We start from the raw sequence: 23,515 nt of genomic DNA on the forward strand, positions 1-23,515 counted from the left end.
GTTTGATGGATGTTGGATATGACTTTGTTCAGTACGTTCACAAATGACTGCGCCTGCTCACAAAGCATCTAAATTCTCTAAGTTCCAATTAGCACGCGAAAGATCAGTTCCCTCTTTTAATCTCAAGACGTGTTAACGCTGAGAACGAAAGCAATTAAAGCGGCTGTATCTCCCATTATGGGTTAATAATGCTATACTGCCACCACTATACCGACGTCATTGACAGTGACCACAAATTACGCGGACCATCGCCATTTCCTCGTCGCACTAGTCTTACACACCGGTAAATTACGCACGAGCATGCAAACCAGGATGCCTACAGGCGGCGAAGAATGCCGCACTATACAGTATACAGTGATTAAAAATGCACAGAATGACGTTTTAAGGTTGGGTAAGTAGTCTTACCATAAATCAATGCCGGTCATTTTTGCACACTCAACTCACACTCGTGACTCGTGAGTTATCGTAAAAGACCGCCCAATATGACTTAAGCTGTACAGGAAGTACTGCAAGTACAAGTCTGTAATGCGCGCGATGGCTTTGTTCGCCGCACAAATATCTGTATAATTACAGTGTATTACCTGCCCTAAAACCACGATACAAAAACCGGTTTTTCTATGCTTCTGTTACTAGCTTTGCAATTAACGGCGGCGCGTACATTTGTTAACCACCGTATTCACAGAATACGGTGATTAACAACTGTAAACTACTCTGTAAACTTGGATTTCATAAACAATGGCTAATTCTGGGCGATGGTACTGCCAATGAGCAGCAGTGAGGCAGAAAAAATGTCATTTTGTTCGGCGAGACACCGTCATGTCCATGGCAGGCGATTTCCATATTTGCCATGAGAATGTTCCGCGCATTGTGCGTTGTTAATTTATTCTTTTTTAAGTGTACCAATTATAACAGTACTTTATTTGTATTTCAACCCAAGACCGACGTTGATTTATGGTTATTTAAAAATCTCGTCAATCCAGTTGACAAAAACTGCACTGTAAATTTTGCACATTTGCGGCACTTTAAATACGTACATGCGCACAAACACGTATCTGACCAACGTAGTCAAACATTTCCGGTTTAGCATTTTTTTCTTGTATTTTAATTTAAATTGCTTAACATTGCCGTGTGGGAGTTGGGAAACACCACTAAACGGCATCAGCACAATCATAAATTATTTCGATTTTGACACCTAAACTTCCGCAGTCGCCGCAGGGACTAATTTCCTCTGCAAAAAACTAGTGGGTTAAGTGAGGCAGTTAGTACTGCACCTAGACACGCGTACGACCGGCGGTACAATAGGTTGATGTAAAAATTCGGTGAAAACCCCTCGAAATCGCCTGTGTAACGGAAGTATACATGCGTGAAATGCGCACAAAAGTCATACTGAAGCAGTCCGATTTCCCCTGCAGCTAACTTGACCAGTTTCTTAGTACAAAGCCATAGCGAAGCCAAATTGACTCTTATTACGTTGCCATTCACGCACGCCACTGTTTCAAAGTGCCTTCTTGAGGTGATATAGATTATCATGTTACATGATAAATAATGATGTGATTATGAATTCGGAAATATTTTCCATTAAAATCTGGAAACGTTTTCTAAAAAATTCTGGACTACGAATTTTTACCGGTTTATGGAATACGATTGATTATGATTGTGGATTCATTCCTGTAATGGAATACACACTGTCCGTCAAAGCCATTTGTGCTTGAGGTGTGGAAGTGAAAAAGTGAGTAATGATACGCGTGTATAATTATGCAAAATTAAATTCTTCGACCGCGCCATCTCTTTTTCTCTTATTACCGATTTTTTTGGCTTCTTTCCGCCGCATCAAAGGCTCTTATAAGTTGTGACCACCCCACGAGTGGCGGAAAAAGATGAAAAGTCTGTTGTGTGAGAAAAGAAGACGGTGCGAGTCGAAGAAGATACTATGTTTAGTTAAAACGCAAAAGCTTTGCGCAACAAATTGATATATTCATAAGCTAAATAAATGTAAGCATTTAAATTACTACAACAGCAATATTTTTATGATATGCCGTATATACGTGTAACAGCGTGTTTATAGGGCTACCGAAGCGATCGAAAGTGATACATATTTTTCGTATGATTTTACAGCACTGATTTTTGTCCTGTAATACTGTATTCAGTGCTCATAAAACGTATTTTTAATGGAAATGTTGTTACAGGTTCATTATTTCTGAATACCCACTTTTTGTTGTGGACCACACAGCCAGGTTGCAATCAACAAGGAAAAACTCGATAAACAACTTGTGATTGGTACCCCCCGGCCGATCAGATTTACCGCTTGACGCCTGTCAAAAAAACTTTGGCATCAATTTTTTTTATCTATATACAGTATACGACATGGCCAACTACAGTGATGTGGGGTTCAATTTCACGCAGTCTCTCTTCGATAGTCACATGAGCGTCAACAAATACAACCAATCACATGATAAGGGCCCGTTGTGGTGGGAGTACGTGCCGGGATTAACCAATCCGACCGTTAATGGCTCCGTTGTGTTTTATTCCATCTGTTATCCTTTTCTTCTGCTGCTATGCACGGTTGGCTCGACGCTCAATCTCATTCTGCTCACGCATCCCAAGGTCAGGAAGAACACCACCAACTGCTACATGACGGCCATGGCCATCGGGGATCTTGTCTTCTTGTAAGTCTCTTATCTCACTCTATTCACGCTTCACGCTGTCGGCGAGCAATGACTCGACATTATTTCCCTGTCAAAAGCGCGAGTTGACGGCTAGCTTACTGATAGATGCGCATTGCTTTGGGATAGAAAGTATAGAACAAAAGCAGTTTTGCCATCGATCAGATGCGCACGAGGTGCTCGTGTCCCTTTGTCGTACTTATGCACTGCTTCCTTGCGTCTTGAAAGCAAAATACCCGGATAGGGTAAATCTTTTTCGGTTTCTGAATAATGAGCCAACAAATGTGTGGCTGCTCTATTAAATTTATGAGCCGGCTCTACAGATATTAATTATAGCCACCTGCTTATTCTTGCTGTGATTTATTAACCGTTTTACAGTGAAGTAGTTTTTGATCGCACGCGCTACTCAGCTGCAAGTGGCCGTAGTGAGATCTCGATGACTTATTTTTTGTTTGTTTCTTTAAAAATTTTTCTTGATAGTTTAATTTATGACGTCGTTTTATAGCCCTGGGTTTTGTGCGCGTACATGCATCGTTGGATGCAGTGGCAGTGTGACTAATCTCTACGTAGCCATTCTATTCATATTTTTAAAATTGATGTTTATTTCAAAACTGTTATCGAAAATAATTATTACAGTATGTATTTAGGTTTGAATTGTGAAATTTTTGCTTCATGACCTAACCATTAAAAAGCGGTCAGGTAAAGAAGACTGGAAGCGCTGGTGGCGCATTGACATACTTGACAGACATACGGCATGGTGTACAGCTGTATATGTACGATGTTTATTTCTAATACGGTTTATTACTCACAGGCGTACCGAAGAATATCCGGCATGTATTTTTAATGTTTTTGTGTCTGTAATGGTAATAAACGTGTATAACGTCGTGTTTCAGGATGCAAGGAAGCAGTGCAAGCACAGACGTCAACGACCATTGTCGCAAAACTTAATGGTGATGGTGTTTATTACGGTGGGGAGCCCCGGCTTATATTTGTTGAAATTATTTTCTGTTTTAATATTTTTAAAATTGTTCCAGATGGGCTGATTTGCTAAAATATGTGGCGCTTGTGTGCCATGCTATGGGACATCCGTTCGACCGGAGTACGGGTCGGCAGATATACCCGTATATGGTTTTTGCCAAGCACTGGAGCATGATCTTCACGGATTGGTAAGTTTTCAAGTGAGATTTTAAGGGCATGCAGGACCATTATCCGATTATCGTATACCTTTACAATATTTGCTCAGGCTTGTACTTTCGCGCACTTGAAAACACGTATTGTTTCCTCCCTTTCTGCAAACGAATAGTAAGTAATTTATTTAGCGTATACTTATGGTTTGAAAAGCGTTGCTGATATCCGGTTGCTTAGCCACTTTGTATAGCGAATAAAAAATGGACAAAAATTTAAAGTTACAGTATTATCGTGAATAAATTTACATATTATATAATTCCGCGTGGGCTAAGCAACTGCTATACCGGGAAGCGCTAGATTCGACTTCCGGCCATGTAGTTGTAGTTTGTACTATTCAAAACTCGTACATATGCACAAACTTGATAACTCTGCTTTACGATATAGCTACTAATGCTGAAGTGTTTAACGCAATTTTCAGTCTTATATTTTGACGATTCATCTGAGTACGGGATCACAGCTAGCTTATTTCTGCAGGGTCCTGTTTGTGTTTTCCTGGAACGCCTGCTTGCCGTACTCATGCCGTTTCGGGTGAAATGGCTGCTCCGCCCCTTGACAGCGCGCATCATCATTGTCGTGCTCTTCGTAGTCGCCGGGGTGTTTGCGGCGGAACGTTTTGCCGTGGAATATGTGCGAACCTTGAAAATTGGCTGGCCGCAATGGCTACTCCACTGGAACGAAGTGGAGAATTTTGCCGGGGTATGGTTTTTCTACTTTTTATCAACTGTGGCATTTTATCATATAGCATTTTTACAGCTGCTTGTGGCCTTTGGACTCTTCTTTTTCGGCATCCTAATCATCGACATCATCCTGGTCACGGCGATAAAACTCCAGGAACGCTCCGCCATGGGTCAAATCCGGCAAGCCCAAAAGGTGCGCTGCAACGTCCACCAAAACAGCAACATCATATTAATGGCGGATGCGGCGTTGTTCCTCTTCGCGGCATTTCCAACGATCGTCCTTAACTGCCTGATCGAGGCCAGTATCCACGGCATGTACCATCTGGATCCCCATGCGCATCTGGTCGCCGACCCCATCTGTGACGTCTTCCACCAGTGCAATTACGCACTGCCCTTCTACTTGTACCTCTTAATTTCCAAAAAGTACCGCGAAGATTTTGTCATGGTCTTCGGACCGATGCGGTGCACGGTATGGGGCAAAGGGACGGTGGAACAGCGTGAAGCGGGTCGCATCACGTTGGCACAAACGGATGGCCAAGACCAAAGTGCTGCCCAATACGATTGCGGTGATCGCTACCGAAGCAGCCAACCACAATCATCGTCGAAAATCCAGTAGATTGCATGACATCCAGTCGGCTCGCGCTAATCTGGAATTGAAGCGCGATTCTATAGGCACGGTGTCTTCCTATTCGTTGGACGAAGAGTCCAGTAGCGATGGGAATGATATTCGCATGGAAAGTGTACCGAGCGTTACAGTCCTGAAAACTGTAGCGAAACGCACGACGACGGCCGATTCGACCCAGTCAAACGGGTCGGTGGTGCTACATGCGATAGGATCGGGAAAGTCAAACGATACCCAAAACTCGGACTTGTAGATATCGAAGCTACGTATTAGAAGTAGCATAGAACGTATTTTTGTTCTAAAATCGGCAATTATGTCACTACAAATTTAAATTGTAGCGAAGTTCTTTGGCATTTATTTTTTGTTGTTGCAGTCGAGATATGCAGTGCCCCAGTCGCAGAACGCAAGACTGGATCTTTATGTATTTTAAACTTTCTGTGCATCTGACAGTATTGGGCTGGAAATACGCACTGATCCGCAGATGAAGCGGACCGCTGAAAAATTAATGGGTTCTTGCACTAATTTTAGCATTTTCTTGACGATCTGGTGGTGTATTTCCAAAAGTTGTTTATTGTTGTATGCGCCCATTTGTACAAAATAAAATATTCCTACTCGTGATTTGCTGTGATGAGAACAGATCAAGAAACTCTGCGATTTTTATCCAAGACACGTTAGGTGTAGTGTCATTAATTGGCTAAAAGATGCCACGTGATCCTGCAACACTCCATGCGACCTTGACCAGAACGTCACGGCAAAAGAAAAATATTTCATAACAGGGTGTGTTCGACAAGAGCGTGGAAAAAACGAAAGAACACTTATTACTGCAACCATTCACAAAACAGATACCTGCACGAGATGACCGGCAAGCGTCGTGTATTAACTGCAAACACATACGTACACTTCATTTTCATTCATATTTACCGACCGCGATGGAAGAACGGAAAATGCCTGACAAAGCAAAATATTTCGAGAATTCAGAGCCGGTATGTGTCACATTGTGAGCCTGAGGCTCTCTAACTTTCTCATTTGTTTATTTGGGTTTTTTTACTGACAAAACGCTGAAGAATGAAGCAGACTTACTGTATGAATGGCTGCATTACATAGTGCAGTATGCAGATGTCAGAGAGCTTCTATGTACGACTTTGCTGTAATATTAATTTATCATCAGACAAAACATTGGTATAGTTATTCATGTTTGATTCTGTTGCCAGCTTCTGTTGCAGTCATATAATTTTGACAATAATATTCTTTTGATCACAAAATTCCGGAGAGCCTGAGTGAGTACGAGGTAATGTTGGCGTGCAATATCGAGACGTTGTACATTAGCATATGCAAAATGTATAGGTGAAAAGAGTTTTGAACTTTTTAACAGTTCCTTTCTTTTTCTGAAATAATTATTGTATTAATTCTATGAATACATTTTTAGAATGAACGTTCTTGCAAACTGTGTACAGTCTGTACAGATCTATATGTCACATAGACAACATTGGTTCTTTTCCGGTTTCAGTAATCTGCCACATGGAAGTGAAGATATTGTAGGCTTCCATAAGCAGTATCATGGACGATGCTTTCGATCATGCCATTGAGGCTAACGCCACAATGGTCAACCTGACCAGCAGATTAACGGCCGTACTGGATACCACCGGCAACGAGACATCGCCCGACGTAGCCATATGGTTCGATCATGCGCCCCGAGCGTTTCCACGGGGCGCTGCGCCATGTGGTCCTGTTCTACATCATCTCCTATCCACTTCTGTTGACGATGTGCACGGTGGGCAATGGGCTCAATTTATTCCTGCTGATCCATCCGAAAACCAAGAAGAACACCACCAACTGCTACATGACCGCCATGGCCATTGCCGATATTGTTTTTTCGTAAGTACCGCACACTTGATGCCGGCAATTCGGTTACGGGAATTAACAGCGCACGTATAATTTGCTAGGATTGCTGACTGATTGAACTTCTACTGTTTCTTGGATTTTTTTACTTGCTTTATTTTGCAGATGGCAGGCAGTTCTCAAGTACAATGCACTGGCCAGCCAAGTGTTAAAGCATCCATACGACGAATCCGCCAGTAAAACCATCTATCCGTACATGGTTTTCGCGAAGCACTGGAGCATGATTTTCTGTGATTGGTAAGATCGGTTCTCGTTTAAAAAACGCTTGGGCTGTTAAGCTAAGATCAACATAATGTCAGAACGAAAAACTTTGTAAAGTAAATCGCGTGTTAAGCTGCTGATGTCGTAGGGTCCTGGTGGCCTTTTCAGTCGAGCGTTTCCTCGCCGTCATTATACCACTGCGAGTCAAATGGCTTCTGCGACCTATAACAGCGCGCATCATAATAGTCGCGCTGGCTATCATATCCGGCGCTTTCGCCGCCGAACGCTTTACCATGGAGTATCTGCGCAACTTCTCTACGGGTTTTCCCGAGTGGATAATACGCTGGAACGAAGTGGAAAACATATCTGGGGTGAGGACCGCAAAGTCACTATAATGTTTGCTCTCTGTTTTTGCGCACCTGGCGTTTTAGCGGTATCTTATATTGCAGTTGATTGTCGTCTTCGCCAATTTTTCCATTCTGCTACTATTGGATACCCTGTTGATAATAGCCATTAGGCGACAGGAACGCTCGGAAATCGGTCGTATGCGAGCCGGTTGTAACCGTTATCATAACAGTAACATGATCGTGCTGGCCGATGTTGGATTGTATCTATTCTCGTCGTTTCCAACGGTGATACTGAATTGTTTGATGGAGGCCGACTTCTACGGCGTTTACGACTTTGATCCAACATCGCGTTTGGTAGCCGATCGTATATGCAGCATCTTACACCAGTGTAACTATTCGCTGGATTTCTACCTGTACCTCATCGTGAGCAACAAGTACAGGAAAGACTTTGCGCGGGTGTTCGGTCCGATTTGTTGCACGCCATGGGCAAGAAAGCACTGGGATGACCTTAAAAAAAAGTTTACCAGGTGTCGTTTAGCCTGCTGTCATGGGCAGGAAGAACACGATGGACTCTCCGCGACCACCTCGCAGAGCAGCCGCAGCAGCAGCGAGTATGGCGAAACCTGGCACTCGCAGAAGCCGATAGCGGACAAACGAAGCATGTCCACTGTCATGACGACATTCGCTATTGATAGTCCTACACCGAGAAAAAATAAAGAAATCAGCAAGAAAATTATAGCATCAAAAGACCAGACACCGAGGTATCCATGACAGCACAGTCTGCACCGTTCCAGGATACGAAAGCTTTGAGGATTCTGGATTTGTGAATTGTGATGTCGGTGACTATACTGTGAAGTGTGAACTCGCACATTTCTAGCGAAATATGTTTTTCAAGATTATTATCGTTACTGTGCCCAGTTTTTCAATTGCTGTACGAGTACGTACCCGTGTACGATTGTAATGATGATAATAAAATTATTATAACCTTGCCGAAACTGCAACGCCTTTCTTGCAAGTATATTAGCCCGTTCATCGGCAGTGCCAAATTACTGTATAAGCCGCGCCTGTAACGCTTGACTGTAACAAATGTATTCTGCAGCTGAAAAGTAAAACTACTTCTTAATAAATACAATGGATCCACTCACCCAACAAAAAATGCAGCAAAAACTGGAAAACGCAAACTAGGTAGCACATAATACGTAGAAACAGTCAAGTAAATACTGTTTAAGTAGTGCACAATTGTAAAGAAAGCTAAAACATTTTCAGCTAGTAGCAATAGAATCGATGAAATGAAGGAACGCCAAGCTTAAAGGCCTGTCTTTAGGCACGCAAAAAAGGCAACACTTATTATGTAAGAATAAAGTTTTTTATGCTGGTGGTATGGTCATTGATCCTTCTCATAGCCTTTTTCTTATAAAACAACATGTTCAAATGCTTACATTTCTTTACCTCGCTGTAGCTAAAAGCTCATACATCGGGCGAAAAGTATTTGGCCACCTTCATCAACGACAGCAAGGCAATGCGAGACAACTTGTCCAACCGCAGACCAGCCAGACCGTCAACGCACCATTTCTTCTCACACCAATGTGATCGCGGACGCGAATCCACGGACTGCGTTCCACACAAAACCTGCAGCGATAAGAGCTGTTGTTAATCAGAATTTAAATTACTGAGAAAAGATGTCTCACCGTGCAACAGGGCTCAATATGGTGCTCGGCTACCTGTCCGGCAAACACAGCTGCCAACCATCGCGACAAATGCTGTTGTTCCTTGTCACTGGCTACCGGCAAACCACTCTCCAGCGCATCCCACATGGCGCAGCCCAGATCGTAGTCGCTGCTCCGCTGCAATCGTTCCCTGGAGATCGTGATTTTAAGATGCGGTAGAGAGCCGCCGCGGGCTAGAGCAAGCCGCGTTGACAGATAGACAGCGGTCAGTTTCAGGTTGAATTTACAACCGATGAGTTGGAGAGAGTGACACGGGAGCTCCCGGCATGTCGCCGTGAAATCACGGAGGCTGACATGTCCAGCTTCCCGTGCCCCTTTTTTCCACGCTTTATAAGCCGGATGCTGTTCACCGGTGTACTGGTTACCGCAGTCGGTTCTGACGCCCAGGAGGGACCCTTTAAGACCCAATAGAAAGATGGTGCTCAAGTGTATCTTTTCCCGCTGTTGCGCAATATAGTGGATCATCTGGAACACCTTCAAGAAATCATCTCCCTCCAGCAGCAACTCGCGACAGTCGACGACGATATATCTTGTCGACACGCGCAGACACTTGAAGACTGGTGCCGTCAAAATGTAGTCGCTATACAGTTCATCCGTATCATCATCTTGCCCTCCTATGATAATGCAAGTGGTCAGCTCCGTAATAATATAGTTCCATGCTGCGCAGACTTTGCGTAGTAAAATCTGCGTCACTGTACTCAGATGCGAGAAGATCTCCAGCAACACGTTTGTTGTCAAAGCGCTAATGTCACCGTCATCCATTGTTTTATTGCCGGTTTCATCCGTAACGCTCTCCTTCATATCATGGTCTTCTGCGCTGAATGTGTAATCAGTTCCTTCATAATCTGTCTGGAAAGCAAAACCGGCAACATATTAGGGCACAACTGACGGTATAAAGTGTCCTGCAGTCCCAGACACTTACCCAGCATTCGTCAAAACATGGCGCATCCGCATCTAGCTCATATTCGGAAGACCGCTTCTCTAAATAGAACAGTTGCCCATCTTTCGCTTCGATGACTAGGATGGGCCGGGAATCGTTATCCCAAAGGTATCTGAGTTCATTTAGTTTCCGCACTAGTTTTTGGGCGGCTGCTGGCGAAATAGAAGCCAAACGCGTGCAACGGCGCGCTGCCCTTTACAAAAGTCCATTTGCTCACGGGAACCCTGTTCTTCGCTCCAGCAGCTCCAACCTGCGACAAATCCGAGGACCAGACGCTCCGGCGAATTCGCTCAACAGGAACAATATCCGTGCAAGCTTCTTTATTGCACCAGCGAACCACGGCGACATCGTACGCCACGTGCTGCACACCGTGTGCCAGGTTAAACACTTCAGCCGGATACCAAATCCAGGGATCGGCGGGACTGTGGCGCATGCGAACATCCACCCGGGTCGTTATCTCCGCTGCTGCAAAAATCTGCGCCAGATCTTTTCCCGTCAAAGGCGGAGAAGCGGACCGGAACACGCTATCGAAAGGGACAAGTTCGCGGCGACGGCCTTCGCAGTACAAGTCGATAAAAGTCCATTGTCAGCCACATCGACCACGCTTCCGTAGCGGTACAAACCGTCGACGCCCAAAACATCAACACTGTTCATTGGCATTTCTGAAACGGAGAGGTACCGCTCCATGGTGACACAATTGTCAGACTGTTGTAGGTATGACAACTAACAAGGGAACAAAAGGTTGTGAAAATTTTGCAACTCCACATTCAGTTCTTAATTTCGCAACGATTTGTCGGTAGCTAAATACGGTAATTTACAGAGCAAAATTAACAACCGAACCGCTTCACACTCCATAGCCAAAATCAGAAAATCTGATCATCACTCAGCAGCACCAAAAACTGAGAATCAGCGTGCATCCAGACTGTACATGCGGAAAAGCAAGCGAGCACGCAAAAACGATCCATCATCCATTCTCAGCTGTTTTGAATTTCGAACTCCAGCTCGGTAGCCATGGCGATAAGTATTCCATAGTTGCAGTAAGTAAGTAATACCGGTAAAGACTCCAGTTATTACGGAAACGCATGCCGTGCCCAAAATTCAAATTACCGGTATTACTTGCCTTACTGGCGTACCGTCATTTCGGCATATGAACATTTCGACATACGGTCATTTCGGGCCGGCAGCAACCCTCTTAATCGCGAAATAAGTCGTAAATGTAAAAAGATTTGGCAAAGAACCGGCGAGGCACGAGCAGAGAAATATTCACACTCGTAAACGTCCTCGCCATATACAGATAGGTGATACAATGTTATTCCTGTAAAATGTATGAAATGGATACCTACGAATTTCATATAACAAAGTAGTCGCTGCTACATGAGCAAAGGTCAAGAGGTTTATACGTATGTAAAGGTAAACAATGGCCTGTACCAACGTGATAGAGTTGCGTCTTAGGGCGTTATCGAGAATTTTGGCTCCAGGTGTAATTCGATGTCAACCTTGGAAGAATCTCGGTTTGTACTTTTACAGTTTAAGAGCATTGCGGTTTTGCAGTCACAACGCAATTCATCTGTCGAAGTCTCGATAAAAGAAGTTTAACCGGCTGGTTTATTTACGTAATTATATTGCTTATGCGTAACTGAATTTTTCCTAGTTTTTATTGCAAAACCTGCTTCGAGAACACCGACCGACAACCAGGAATCGTTCGTACTGCTTTTAACCCAAGAGCGCGGAGATATGACACGAAAATACATAACATATGTTTAACAAATGCAAAAAAAATATAACTAAGCTAACCGACGCAAAATTGCCTAGGAAACGACCGAGCAATATAACAGAAAAACGATCCAGCATACAGCATACAACAAATCCATCTTTACAAACATACATAATTATGTACAAAGCAAACGATGAACGCTATTCGTACAATACCAACGTAGTTTACAGCAGCGATCATGCCCCGTCTGAATTGAGTGCAACTTCAAGTCAAACATCAAGCAACGATTCGGTGGATTTTTACCTGTACTTAACTTCTAGCAAAACGAGCAGCACAGAGAAACGTTGTCGCAGAACAGTGAACTGCTTCTGATAACGCTCGAGAAAATTATAACTTCCGTTAATTCAGTACGGTTAAATGTATCTTTCTGCATTTCGCTTAAACGCTGCTAATTCACACTCTTGGCGAGTAGAACTGCACCATCTTAATTAAAGAAATCAGTGCAATGCGAGACAACTTTTCCCACCGCAAAACAGCCAGGCCGTCAGCGCACCACTTCTTCCCCCACCAGTGTGATCGCGGACGCGAATCCATTGACTGCGTTCCGCACAGAACCTGAAGCAATAAAAACTGTTCAAAAACCTTCGAAATAGTGATGAAAATTGACAAAAACTCACCGAGCAGCAGTATCTGATGTAGGCCTTGTCGATCTGACCGGCATGGACGGCTGCCAACCACCGCGACAGATGCTGCAACTCTTTGTCCCGGGCCGCCGGCAAACCACCGTCCAACGCATCCCACACCGCGCAACCCAAATCGTAGTCGCTGCTCCGCTGAAAGCGGGCCCTGGAGATTTTAATGTTAAGATACGGCAGAGTAGGGCCACGGCCGGTAGCAAGCCCCGTCGGCACAATGACGTCGGCTAACAGTTCCAGGCGGAATTTACAGGTACGGAACAGGAGAGCGTTGCATGGAAGATCTCGACACGCCCCCATGAAATCACGGAGACTGACCAGTCCGGCTACACGACACCCTGCTTTCCATAGTCTAAAAGCCGGGTGCTGTTTACCGGAGTACTTCTTGCTGCAGTCAGTACTGGCGCCAAGGAGGGTCCCGCGAAGCCCCAGTAGAAAGACTGCGTTCAGGTGAATTTTGTCCCGGTGTTTCGCAACGTGGTTTATCATTTCGAACACTTTCAGAAAGTCATCTCCTTCCAGCCGCCATCGGCGACAATCCACCATGATGTACTTCGTCGATGCGCGCAGACACTTGAAGATTGGTGTCAGCAAGAGATGGTCGCTTCGCTCATCATTCCACTGTAACCACAGTTTATCATCTTCATGTAGTCGCACGACAACGCAAGTGGTAAGGTCCAGAATATAGTTCCACGCGCTGCAGACTTTACGTAGCGAAGTTTGTATCATTGTACTGCGATGGGAGAAGATCTCCAGCAACACGTTTGTCGTCAAGATAGTGATATCACTCTCATCCGTTGTTCCCGGCCCATCCATAGCGCTCCACTCCATACGTCCGTGCTGCGGTAATTTTGGACGCCAACCCATGTCCATTCGGTTGAAACTTGCCTGGAAAGAAAAATGAGACACATATTGAAGCATAACCGGCAAACGGAAGAACCCGTGCCTCATTCCAGTAATATACCCAGCATTCGTCAAAACAGACATCCACGTCCACCGTGTGTTCCGATGGGCGTTGCTCCAGGTAGACCAGGTGTCCGTCTTGCACATCGACGACAAGCTGTGGTTGGTAATCTTTGTTCCAAAAATATTTGCGAGACCGACAATTGAGTTCCTTCACCAGTTGTTCGGCAGCGGCGGGTGTTAACGAGGCAAACCGCTGCGGTAGCTGCACGCGGCCCTTTTTAAACGTCCACTTGTTCACGGGAACCCTAATGCCCGTCATAGTCACGTCGTCCTGGGATGAATCGGAAGACGGTACGCGCCGTCGAAGCCACTGCACAGGAACAACATCCGTGCATTCTACGGTGTTCCACCAACGCACCACTGCCACATCGTACGTCACGTGTTGCACACCGCGTGTTAGATTGACCAGTTCAGCCGGAAACCAAACCCATGGATCGGCGGGACTCTGGCGCCAGCGGACATCCATCCGCGGGCCCGGCGGTGCAGCTGCATAGATTTTGGCCAGGTCTTTTCCGGACAGAGGGCGAGAGGTAGCAAGAAAAACGTTGTTAAAATGAACAAGTTCACGGCGACGATCTGCACAGTGGAAGTCAATTACAAGCCCATTGTCAGCCACATCCACCACGTGCCCATAGCGCAACACACCGTCTTCTCCCAAAACATCAACGCTGTTTATTGGCAGCTCTGGAACGGATTGTTTGGGCCACATGTCGATGTAGATTAAAGGCACCTGAAATAAGTGACCTGAAATACCTAAGTGAACATTGTGAACATCATTAGTGCGTGTACCTTTATACGGTTAAAAATACTGTGTACTGCATCATGGCACAAACACAGAACTGCTTTGTTCTGATGATGACAAATCGAATTATTAACTGGATTAATTTTTTTTATTCAAAAGCATCATTCCAGGAAACCTCAACGCTGCAAACAACAATGCTGTCTAAATTTGATCTTAATTACAATTTACAACAACGATCGGTAGCGGTTAGCGGGTTCATTCTCTTTATTTCCATAACGCGATTAGCGGGTTAGGGTTCATAAAGCAACAGTGAACAGCAATTAAGATTGTTGATTCAGATTTCATCGTTTTTATCATCAAAGTTTGGCAGCACGGACACTTACTCGGCCTAGAAATGTGGTTTGAGCTCCAGAATTATAGGAATCGGGATACTCCGACTCGTATGATCGAGTTATGCAGCTACTGTATCAGCAGTCCTCAGCGTACCAAACGAATTCAAAAGCCATGGCCATGGTGTGCAAGAAATGTGAACAGCGTCGCCCAGCGTGTATGCAATGTCATGTACAGTATGTAGGTTTACGTTACGGCAACACGCTGTTTGCAAAAACGTTTTTAAATGAAACAAGCAAAAAATGACGCGAAATCAGTACACGCTGTACCGTAATCTGTGTTTGCCGAAGATTCCATTCATGGGAATGCAGAGATACACCGTGATCAGGCGTGATGCTGCCATTTCGAATTTTGCCACCCGGTAACAAAGGCGAGTATTCCATAGTTACCGGTTCGAACTTTGAATACTACGACGCCGGATGTGACCGCGCTAATTATTATTAACTTGATTTAACCGCCGAACCGAAACTGCTCGGCGCTACCTCGCACGAATATGTCATCACCTAGCCACAATTACGATGGAAGAACCCCGATGTAGCGCAACTAGCTGACAATATGTACCGTAAAGTTACACCAGTGTTATACCACCGACCAACAGCGTAATCTGGCAGGGAGTAAAAGGTGGCAGTGGCACCTGCCACTGGCAGTTGCCACCGGCAGTGGCATGTGGCATTTCGCGACTGGCAAGCGTAAAACATGGCAATGTTTCAAAGTGCAGAAATAACTAAAAATTTGCCTGCCACCAAGAAAAGTGAAAGATAAAACGGAATCGATGCGTTGTTTTTTATTTTCTATGCGTTGTTTTTTATTTCATGAAACGCCATTACACCAAAGATATATGTATGTGAAAGAAACAGTTTATCACATTTCTGTTAAATCATCTTTTTCTACTTTGCGGCCAGCCAATGCTCTATACCCGCCTACCAAAGCAATAAGCGCTAAATATTTATGTAGCAAAAGTTTCTTAAAATTTTAAAATTTCTTAGGTTTCTTGCGTTATTCTTAGGTCTTTCAGTTTTCTTAGGTTATTCTTAAGTACGATCACCTAAGAAAAACCTAAGAATCCTTAGGATTCCTAGGTTTTTTAGGTTATTCTTAAGTTTCTTAAGCTATTCTTAGGTTTCTTTGGGATTTCAGGTTTCTTAGGTTACTTACGTTATTGTTGGGTAATTTTTCTGATTGTCAGGATATTTTTTGAAATCCTGAGAAAACTTAAATAACGTAAGTGACCTTAGTCACGTTGTTATAACCAAAGAATTACAATACAACCGAAGAACCTAAGAAATTTGTTGTAAACCTTAGAAACCTAAGACTGACCTAACAACTTAAGGTTAACCTAACAACCTAAGAAATTTAAGAACATACGAAACACAGTGTAAACCTAAGAAAGTTTTTAGTGGTTTGAGTGTTGCGGTCAGAGCCAAACTTTGAAGGCCAGAGGTTGAGTTGTCAGAATCATGCCTTGTGCATGACGTAGCTTTGTGCCCGTATTAGCCTACAGCAGTTCTGTGACGTGTTGCTTCTCTAGCGTGCGTATTACTGGTGTTTAACGAGTTGTGGTGACTTGACTAGCCTTAGCATATTTGATGTTCTCAACGGATAAGGATATGTGAGAGTGCCCGTTTACGGGCTTGGCTACTCGAAATTAAATCAATCAATCAATCAGACTTTGGACAGTCAGAGTCAGAGTTTGAGCGGTCAGAGTCAGAGCTTCAGCGCGGGCCGTTTGTTTCTGTTTCGCCTCCCGACTTTTAGTACAACGACATATCAATGAATAACCCAACCCACAGACCGACAGAATACTGATCGTCAATTCGCGTTTCCACAATTTTGTTGCCCGATGTGTTCGAAAAACTGTTTTGTCGAACTACAGTTTGCTTTTCCGTCTGAGAAAACCAAATAAAAATTAAGAAACCAAGAAGCAGACCGTTTGAAGTTAAAAAGTACAGAAGACCGACCGACCGTGTTACAGAGAAGGGAAAATCAAAAATAAGAAAACATAAAACCTAATAAAACATAAAAAAAAACAAAAACACCTCACAAAACATAAGAAAACATAAAAAATTTAAGAACAAAAATTTTAAGACATGTGTGTGCTACCCGCAAATTTATTTTGCGGCATTGTAGCGCTCATTGCGTTGGTAGGCGCGATACAGATAGTAAGCTGGCCGCTGAGTATAGAAAGATCAATTATATAGAAATTAATATTGTTTTATAAATTTTTTTTTATAACAGGCAAATTTTTAGTTATTTCTGCACTTTGAAAAATTGCCAGGTTTTACCGCTTGCCAGTCGCAAAATGGCACATGCCATTGCCGGTGGCAACTGCCAGTGGCAGGTGCCACTGCCACCTTTTACACCCTGCCGCGTAATCTCCAAGATTCTTCCAGCAGCGCAGTTGGATAGTAGTATGTAGCCGTGTATATTATATATGTTGTACTAAATGATATAAGTATTGGTTCATCTTCTGTGTACAGCGGAAGCCGCAGCATCGGCTGACGAGTTTACAATGTTACTTCTGCTTAAACTTCTAACTGAAAATCAAACCTCGACGAAGAATGCTCGAAGAAACCCACAAATAAATCCAGTGTTACAAAAAAAATTAACAGGATGCAGACAGAAAGCGTACCGCATAAATTTAACAGTAAGACATTATTAGAGCGAAGCTATTCGGATTTGCAACTCTTTGTACTTGGTGATTTAGTCGGGGTTGCATTTGTGACGATTGCAGGTATCTCCAGTCCAAATACATCATTTTCCGTTCGATGAAATTGAATATTTCACTCATACCACGGGCGAGAAACAGCCCGCCAGCTTCACCAAGGAAAGCAACGCAATGCGCGATAAGTTTCCCAACCGTAGATCAGCCAGACCGTCAGCGCACCACTTCTTCTCATACCAGCGTGATCCTGGTCGTGGGTCACCTGATTGCGTTGCACACAGAACCTGCAACGACAAATAAAGATACAGTAACGTTTTGCGCTAATGAATGAAAAAGCGCTCACCGAGTAGAACCATTGGATATAATGTTCGGGTACCTGCCCGGCGTGGATCGCTGCACATCGCTGAGACAGACGCTGCAATTGATCCTCAGTGGCCACTGGCAAACCAGCCTCCAGCGCATCCCAAATGCAGCATCCCAAATCGTAGTCTCTTCGCCGCTGCATTCGCGCCCTGGAGATTTTACTTTCGATAGACGGCACAGAGAAACTGCGGTCTATGGAAAACCACATCGCCGTATAGACCCTTGATAATTGCAGACGGAATTCACAATCGAGGAAGAGGAGGGCGTTGCATGGAAGATCCCGACAGGCCACCGTGAAATCATGGAGACAGACATGGCCAGCTGCCTGTGCATTTTCCTTCCCCGCATGGAACGATGATGGCTCAACCTCCTGCCGTTGACCAGTGTGATGGGTGTCGCAGGCCGTACTGACGCCAAGCATGCTGCCTTTGAGACCCACCAGAACGATTGTATTCAGAAAAATGCTTCCATGGTGCTGCGCAACGTAGTGTATCATCTCGAACACCTTGAGGAAAACGTCTCCGCCCATCTCCCATTTGCGGCAGTCCACGACGATGAACTTGGTTGACGCGCGCAGACACTTAAAGATTGGCGCCGTCAGAAAGTAGTCGTGGTGAACAGAGCTGTGCGCTTGGTCAAATTTGTGTGGTCGCATAGAAATGCAAGTGATCAAATCCATGATATAGTCCCATGCTGTACAGACCCTGCGTAGTGAATTTTGTACTATAGCAGTCAGATGTGAGAAGATCTCCAGCAACACGTTTGTCGTCAAAGCACCAATATCCCCCTCATCCGTTGTCCAAGTGCCCGGTCCATCCGTCACGCTTTCCTCCATATCTTTGTCGTCCGCATCGAAGGTGCAATCCGTTCCAAAATGTGTCTACAAAGCAAAACCGACAACATATTAGGCAACAATTACCTGCTACAAGTGACAGTCCTAGGCATATACCCAACAATCGTCAAAACACGGTCCCTCCGCAGCCCGCTCCTTTTCGGAAGACCGCTGCTCTAAATAGAACAGCTGTCCATCTTTCACTTCGACGACAAGCACGGACCGGAATTGGTCGGCCCAAAGATGTTTCAGACAATTCAGTTCTTTGACCAGGTTTTCGGCCGCTGCTGGCGCAAGAGAGATATAACGCGGCGGTAATGGCGCGCTGCCCTTGACAAAGGTCCGTGGGCTCACGGGAACTCGTTTCGTTGCATTCGAAAATCCACCCGTCGACGAATCAGAAGATATGACGCTCCGGCGAATTCGCTCAACCGGGACAATATCCGTGCATGCGACGGTGTTCCACCAACGAACCACTGCAGCATCGTACGTCACGTGCTGCACACCGCGTGTAAGATTGACCAATTCAGCCGGAAACCAAATCCAGGGATCGGCGAGGCTGTGGCGCCAGCGGACATCTACAGAGAGGACTGTCTCTGGCGCTGCATATATTTTGGCCAGTTCGTTGCCATTTAAAGGGCGATAAGTGGTCAGGAAAACCTTGTCAAAAGGGACAAGCTCACGGCGACGACCTGCACAACAGAAATCGACGAACAGTCCATTGTCAGCCACATCCACCACGCGTCCATAGCGGAACAGACCGTCTTCGCCCAGAACATCGACACTGTGCACTGGCATTTTCGGAGCGGGTTTGAATCGCCTTGGCAGGTTGGTTACCGGCATTGTGGTACTTAACTTGTTTATGATTATGTCGTGAATTTGACCATCATAAATGCACGCAAACGGTAAATATTTACCAACTACTCAGTTACTACTGCATGGTAGTTGTTTAGCGAAGACACCAAATAATGCTTAATCCAACTTCGAATTTTTCAATTCAATTAGTTAAAATAAAAAGCACAAAAAATGCAACATCGACGGAAAACTACAAGTTGCGACCAACGTAAACTATAATATACTCGTACGCTGGCGCTTTTATACTCAAATTTTTTACAGTAAAAAAACTTACTTTACCGTGTAATGTGGTTCTGACTTTTGAGTGATAGAAATCGCAAATTTGAAGGAATTGTAGGATCGAGTAATGTAGCTTCCGCAAAATAGCAAATGAATCAAATATCCCAGGTTCGTGCCTAGCTACAACGTGCGCATAATTTACACGGTGCGTTATTTAGCACGGCGTTCTTGACCTCGTCAATGCAGATTTCTCTGAGTGCAGCAATTCGCCGAACTGGGTAACTATGGCAGCATAGCATATAGTGCTCCTTAGTTACCGATTTACTTTTTTAGTATCACGATGCCGCAGCTGGCGGCTCGAATCATAGAATCATAGTGCTCGTGTTAACATCGTTCAATCAATCCAGTCGTAACACACTGCAATGCAAGCCTGCCCAAAATATTACCGCTGCTTTACCCGGGCCACTGGGTATAACCTTCACAAATTCTGCAAGCAGTGCAGCTGGGTTGGTTGACCCGGAAAAAGCAAGGGAGAGCACATGGTGCACAACGAAAAGACAAACGAATAGCTTCTAGGTATAAAGGTTGGCGGTGAAATTACCTGTAGCGCAAAGCTGTCACAACGTGAGACATAAGCAGGATCGTTAGATAAAAGAGCTTTTATCGTTAGATAAAAGAGCTCATTGAGCTTTTACTACATGCAGGGATATTCAGTATTCTTCCGTGAACATATGGTCACAGCTCGGATCATACAGAAAGTGGCGCGATTAAGTACCTTCGCTTTTGCTCTTCGTCTGCATCCACAATTATGTAAAACAGTTTCCTTACATAGGAAAGCCTTAAAGTAAAGTGCGCAATCACAAATATAACTCCTCCTTCGTGTACCGTACTGTAGGTGAAGGTAGTCGGTATTCGCGTTAGCATTTTTGCGAAACTTGTTTTACGAGCAAAGCGAGAGCGGCCAGCTGCCGATTTTCGTTCTGCCGTTGTTTTTACTCGTATACGTACAACGTGAAGGGGATACAAACAACGAAAACCAAAACAAAGTACAACAGGTCGAAACAAACTGAAGCAGCATTCTCCACGCGAAACCGAGCTTCGTAAACCATATATTCCCCGTAAAAGCAATTGCTTTATAAGCGGAACAACAACGACTTTGCACAAATTATGACAACGCTCATGCAACGCAAGACCACAAAAGTGCAACATAAAGTAATCTCAAATGGGTTTATTCTTCTGCTTAATGCTAGCGTGTTTCAGTTCCCCTCATACAGGGCGCAAGGCCATGGCAAGTTCCACAACCTTGATCAAGGAGAGCAGTGCCATTCGGGACAAGTTCTCCCACCGCAGTTCAGCCAAACCGTCGCGGCACCATCTTTTTCCACGCCAGTGTGCTCCCGCTCGCGGATCGACGGTCTGCGTCGAGCATAAAACCTGTAACGATACACAATGAGTAAACAGCTGTTCCATTGAGTACTTACTTACGGTTACCACGTATACAGAACTGAGACAACAACGTTGTAGTCTTACCGAGCAGCAGGGCGTTAGAAGGTACCGGTCGATTTGGCCCGCAGCAGCGGATGTCAGCCACTGGGATAATCCCTGCAACTGGTCGTTACTGGGTGCCGGCAAAACCGCCTCCAACGCACCCCACAGCGCACAGTCCAAATCGAAATCCCCTCGTCGCTGCAGCCGCGCCCTGTGGACATCCATAAACAAAGGATGACCATTACGATATGAGACGGAAAAGCCCAGATGGAAGCTACAGCCGATCAACTGGACGGCATCGCACGGAAGATCACGACACGCCACGGTGAAATCACGCAGGCTGACGTGTGCCGCTTGCAGTGACCTTTCTCGCGGTGCCAGGAACTGTTTCGTGTTGTGAACATTACAGTAAAAACTGCTGCCTACAAGCCGTCCTTGAATACCGATCAGAAAAATGGTGTCCAGCCGAATCCGTTCATGTTGTGCGGCGCAGAGTATCATGTCCAACACTTTCAGGAATTCGCCTCCCTGTTGCATTGGTCGCCGACAGTCCGCGACAAGACGCTTTGTGGTCGCGCGCAGGCATTTGAAGATTGGCGCCGTCAGCAAGTAGTCGCTGCGGTCAGATTCGTATAGCTTATCGTATCCATGAATTTTTACGATAACATTGGCGTATATTCCTGGCAAATCCATGATGTAGTTCCACGATGCACACACATTACGTAAAGAAGTCTGCTTCAAAGTGCTCAGGCAGGAAAAGATCTCCATTAGTACGTTTTCCGACAACGCACTAATACCACTGTTATCAGTTGTGTCGGGATCAGCAAGGATCCGCACCAGACGGGGAGGTCCCTTAGATTCGTGGACAACATGATCCAGAGTTGTCTGGAAAACAGTCCGACAACGTCAGAACATTCATTTTATCGAAATCAAAAAAGTAGTCAATCGAGTAAACAAAATTCCGCAGTACGGCACTACTTAATAGTCAACAAATTAAAGCGCTGAAAAAACACGCAAAATCTCAGTCTTCGCGCGAATGAAGAAACGGTAAGGTGAATTTGTACTCAACACCGGCAGACTGGCGGCAGTAGTGGTGTAATCTTTTATAACCGCCAAATTAAAATGCTGAACGAGAAAAGCAGACAAACGTGTCAGCTAGTTTCCTAACTTTTTGGACCAGTTAGACTGCAGATTCCCTAAATATCTGTAATGGTGTGCTGCAAATTAATTTTACCCAAAATTTGTCAAAACATGTTGTCTGTACATCCGGTTGATACTTCGAGAACCGCTGCTCGATGTAAAACAGCTGTTCCTTTTCCCCGTGAACGATCATCACTGGTCGCTGACTGTAGCTGTCAAACAGAGATTTACGACTGTTCAGCTCGTTCACCAGTTGCTCGAGAGCCGGCATCGTTAACGAGGCATAACGCAGCGGTAACTGCACACTGCCCTTCGCAAAGGTCCATTTGCCCACGGGGACCACATTCCGCAACACAGCCGCTTCAGCATTCGACGCATCAGAAGTCAACGCGCTCCGACGAATTCGCTGCGCTGGAACAACATCCGTGCAAGCTACGGTGTTCCACCAGTGAACTATTGCCACATCGTATGACCCGTGCTGCACGCCGCGCCCCAGATTGGCTAATTCAGCGGGGAACCATGTCAGTGGTCCGGTGGGACTCTCGCGCATAAGGACGTCCACATGGCTGGTTAACTGCGGGGCGGGGTAGATTTGGGCCAGCTCTTTTCCATTCAGAGTAAAGGAGGAGATCGGGAAAACATTGTCAAAAGGGACGAGTTCGCGTTGACGACTGGCACAGTGGAAGTCGACGAATAATCCAGTGTCGTCCACATCCACCACGCTCCCACAGCGAAACAGTCCGTTTTCACCCAAAACCTCCACGCTGTTCGTGGGGGTATCCCCGATGGAAATGGTCATGGTGCTTGTTTAGAGCTATAAATCAGACAACTACTAAGACTATCTACTCGAGTAGGAGTTGAGAATAAATCAAACGACTGAAAACATTTAAAACAGGTAAGGTGAGGTTCAACATAAAGAAAGACGGGGCAAGTTGATTGTGACAAGTTGACAACGTCAACAGTCACTGACAGTTCTCAGGGGGACATCAAGGCGCATGAACTGCAACTTGGGCGGTACTTCTTGGAGACGCTCTAAACTTGGGGCGTGCACCCCTTGGTTATGAGCTCCACGCGCTACGTAATCACGCACACTGCAGGCACACATGACAGTGAACGCGCTTGTATTGGCTGTAGGTAGTTGACAGTTCGAACTAGGAAGTGTAGACTGAGGCCTCGTCCCGAATT

At 45.0% G+C, this 23,515-nt stretch overlaps 6 protein-coding genes across 9 annotated transcripts; 2 read left to right on the forward strand and 4 right to left on the reverse strand.

The window, feature by feature from the left end:
• The first annotated feature begins 1,491 nt into the window (after positions 1-1,491).
• Positions 1,492-5,753, forward strand: LOC129594035 (uncharacterized). Of its 3 annotated transcripts, XM_055490579.1 has the most exons (6): positions 1,492-1,729; positions 2,187-2,355; positions 2,418-2,666; positions 3,698-3,829; positions 4,326-4,547; positions 4,605-5,753. In XM_055490579.1, exons 5-6 carry the CDS (start codon positions 4,368-4,370, stop codon positions 5,142-5,144), a joined length of 720 nt encoding a protein of 239 aa, XP_055346554.1. In that variant the 5' UTR covers positions 1,492-1,729; positions 2,187-2,355; positions 2,418-2,666; positions 3,698-3,829; positions 4,326-4,367; the 3' UTR covers positions 5,145-5,753. The 3 variants fall into 3 exon arrangements, with proteins under 3 accessions (XP_055346554.1, XP_055346553.1, XP_055346555.1); XM_055490578.1 differs by having other exon boundaries at positions 2,187-2,666; XM_055490580.1 differs by lacking the exons at positions 1,492-1,729; positions 2,187-2,355; positions 2,418-2,666 and adding an exon at positions 3,590-3,631.
• A 540-nt stretch (positions 5,754-6,293) lies between these two features.
• Positions 6,294-8,505, forward strand: LOC129594049 (somatostatin receptor type 2-like). 2 transcript variants are annotated; one of them, XM_055490596.1, is made up of 5 exons: positions 6,294-6,438; positions 6,658-7,025; positions 7,155-7,286; positions 7,399-7,621; positions 7,700-8,505. In XM_055490596.1, exons 2-5 carry the CDS (start codon positions 6,835-6,837, stop codon positions 8,366-8,368), a joined length of 1,215 nt encoding a protein of 404 aa, XP_055346571.1. In that variant the 5' UTR covers positions 6,294-6,438; positions 6,658-6,834; the 3' UTR covers positions 8,369-8,505. The 2 variants fall into 2 exon arrangements, with proteins under 2 accessions (XP_055346571.1, XP_055346572.1); XM_055490597.1 differs by having other exon boundaries at positions 6,294-6,427.
• Positions 8,506-8,664: 159 nt separating this feature from the next.
• On the reverse strand, positions 8,665-11,176 carry LOC129594036 (uncharacterized). Its single transcript, XM_055490582.1, has 3 exons — positions 10,247-11,176; positions 9,286-10,173; positions 8,665-9,226 (listed from the first exon to the last, which is right to left on the reverse strand). Exons 2-3 carry the CDS (start codon positions 10,123-10,125, stop codon positions 9,065-9,067), a joined length of 1,002 nt encoding a protein of 333 aa, XP_055346557.1. The 5' UTR covers positions 10,126-10,173; positions 10,247-11,176; the 3' UTR covers positions 8,665-9,064.
• A 938-nt stretch (positions 11,177-12,114) lies between these two features.
• On the reverse strand, positions 12,115-19,853 carry LOC129594009 (uncharacterized). The gene is made up of 4 exons (XM_055490557.1): positions 19,763-19,853; positions 13,638-14,369; positions 12,656-13,561; positions 12,115-12,593 (listed from the first exon to the last, which is right to left on the reverse strand). Exons 2-4 carry the CDS (start codon positions 14,346-14,348, stop codon positions 12,432-12,434), a joined length of 1,779 nt encoding a protein of 592 aa, XP_055346532.1. The 5' UTR covers positions 14,349-14,369; positions 19,763-19,853; the 3' UTR covers positions 12,115-12,431.
• Positions 17,280-19,666, reverse strand: LOC129594008 (uncharacterized). Its single transcript, XM_055490555.1, has 3 exons — positions 18,746-19,666; positions 17,777-18,676; positions 17,280-17,717 (listed from the first exon to the last, which is right to left on the reverse strand). The coding sequence occupies exons 1-3, from the start codon at positions 19,469-19,471 to the stop codon at positions 17,556-17,558; spliced, it is 1,788 nt and encodes a 595-aa protein (XP_055346530.1). The 5' UTR covers positions 19,472-19,666; the 3' UTR covers positions 17,280-17,555.
• Positions 19,854-20,705: 852 nt separating the features above from the next.
• Positions 20,706-23,245, reverse strand: LOC129594043 (uncharacterized). Its single transcript, XM_055490590.1, has 3 exons — positions 22,425-23,245; positions 21,233-22,075; positions 20,706-21,136 (listed from the first exon to the last, which is right to left on the reverse strand). The coding sequence occupies exons 1-3, from the start codon at positions 23,127-23,129 to the stop codon at positions 20,969-20,971; spliced, it is 1,716 nt and encodes a 571-aa protein (XP_055346565.1). The 5' UTR covers positions 23,130-23,245; the 3' UTR covers positions 20,706-20,968.
• Positions 23,246-23,515: the final 270 nt, after the last annotated feature.

This window comes from Paramacrobiotus metropolitanus, unplaced genomic scaffold (genome assembly GCF_019649055.1).
Source record: "Paramacrobiotus metropolitanus isolate TYO unplaced genomic scaffold, Prichtersi_v1.0 Parri_scaffold0000065, whole genome shotgun sequence".
NCBI lineage: Eukaryota > Metazoa > Tardigrada > Eutardigrada > Parachela > Macrobiotidae > Paramacrobiotus > Paramacrobiotus metropolitanus.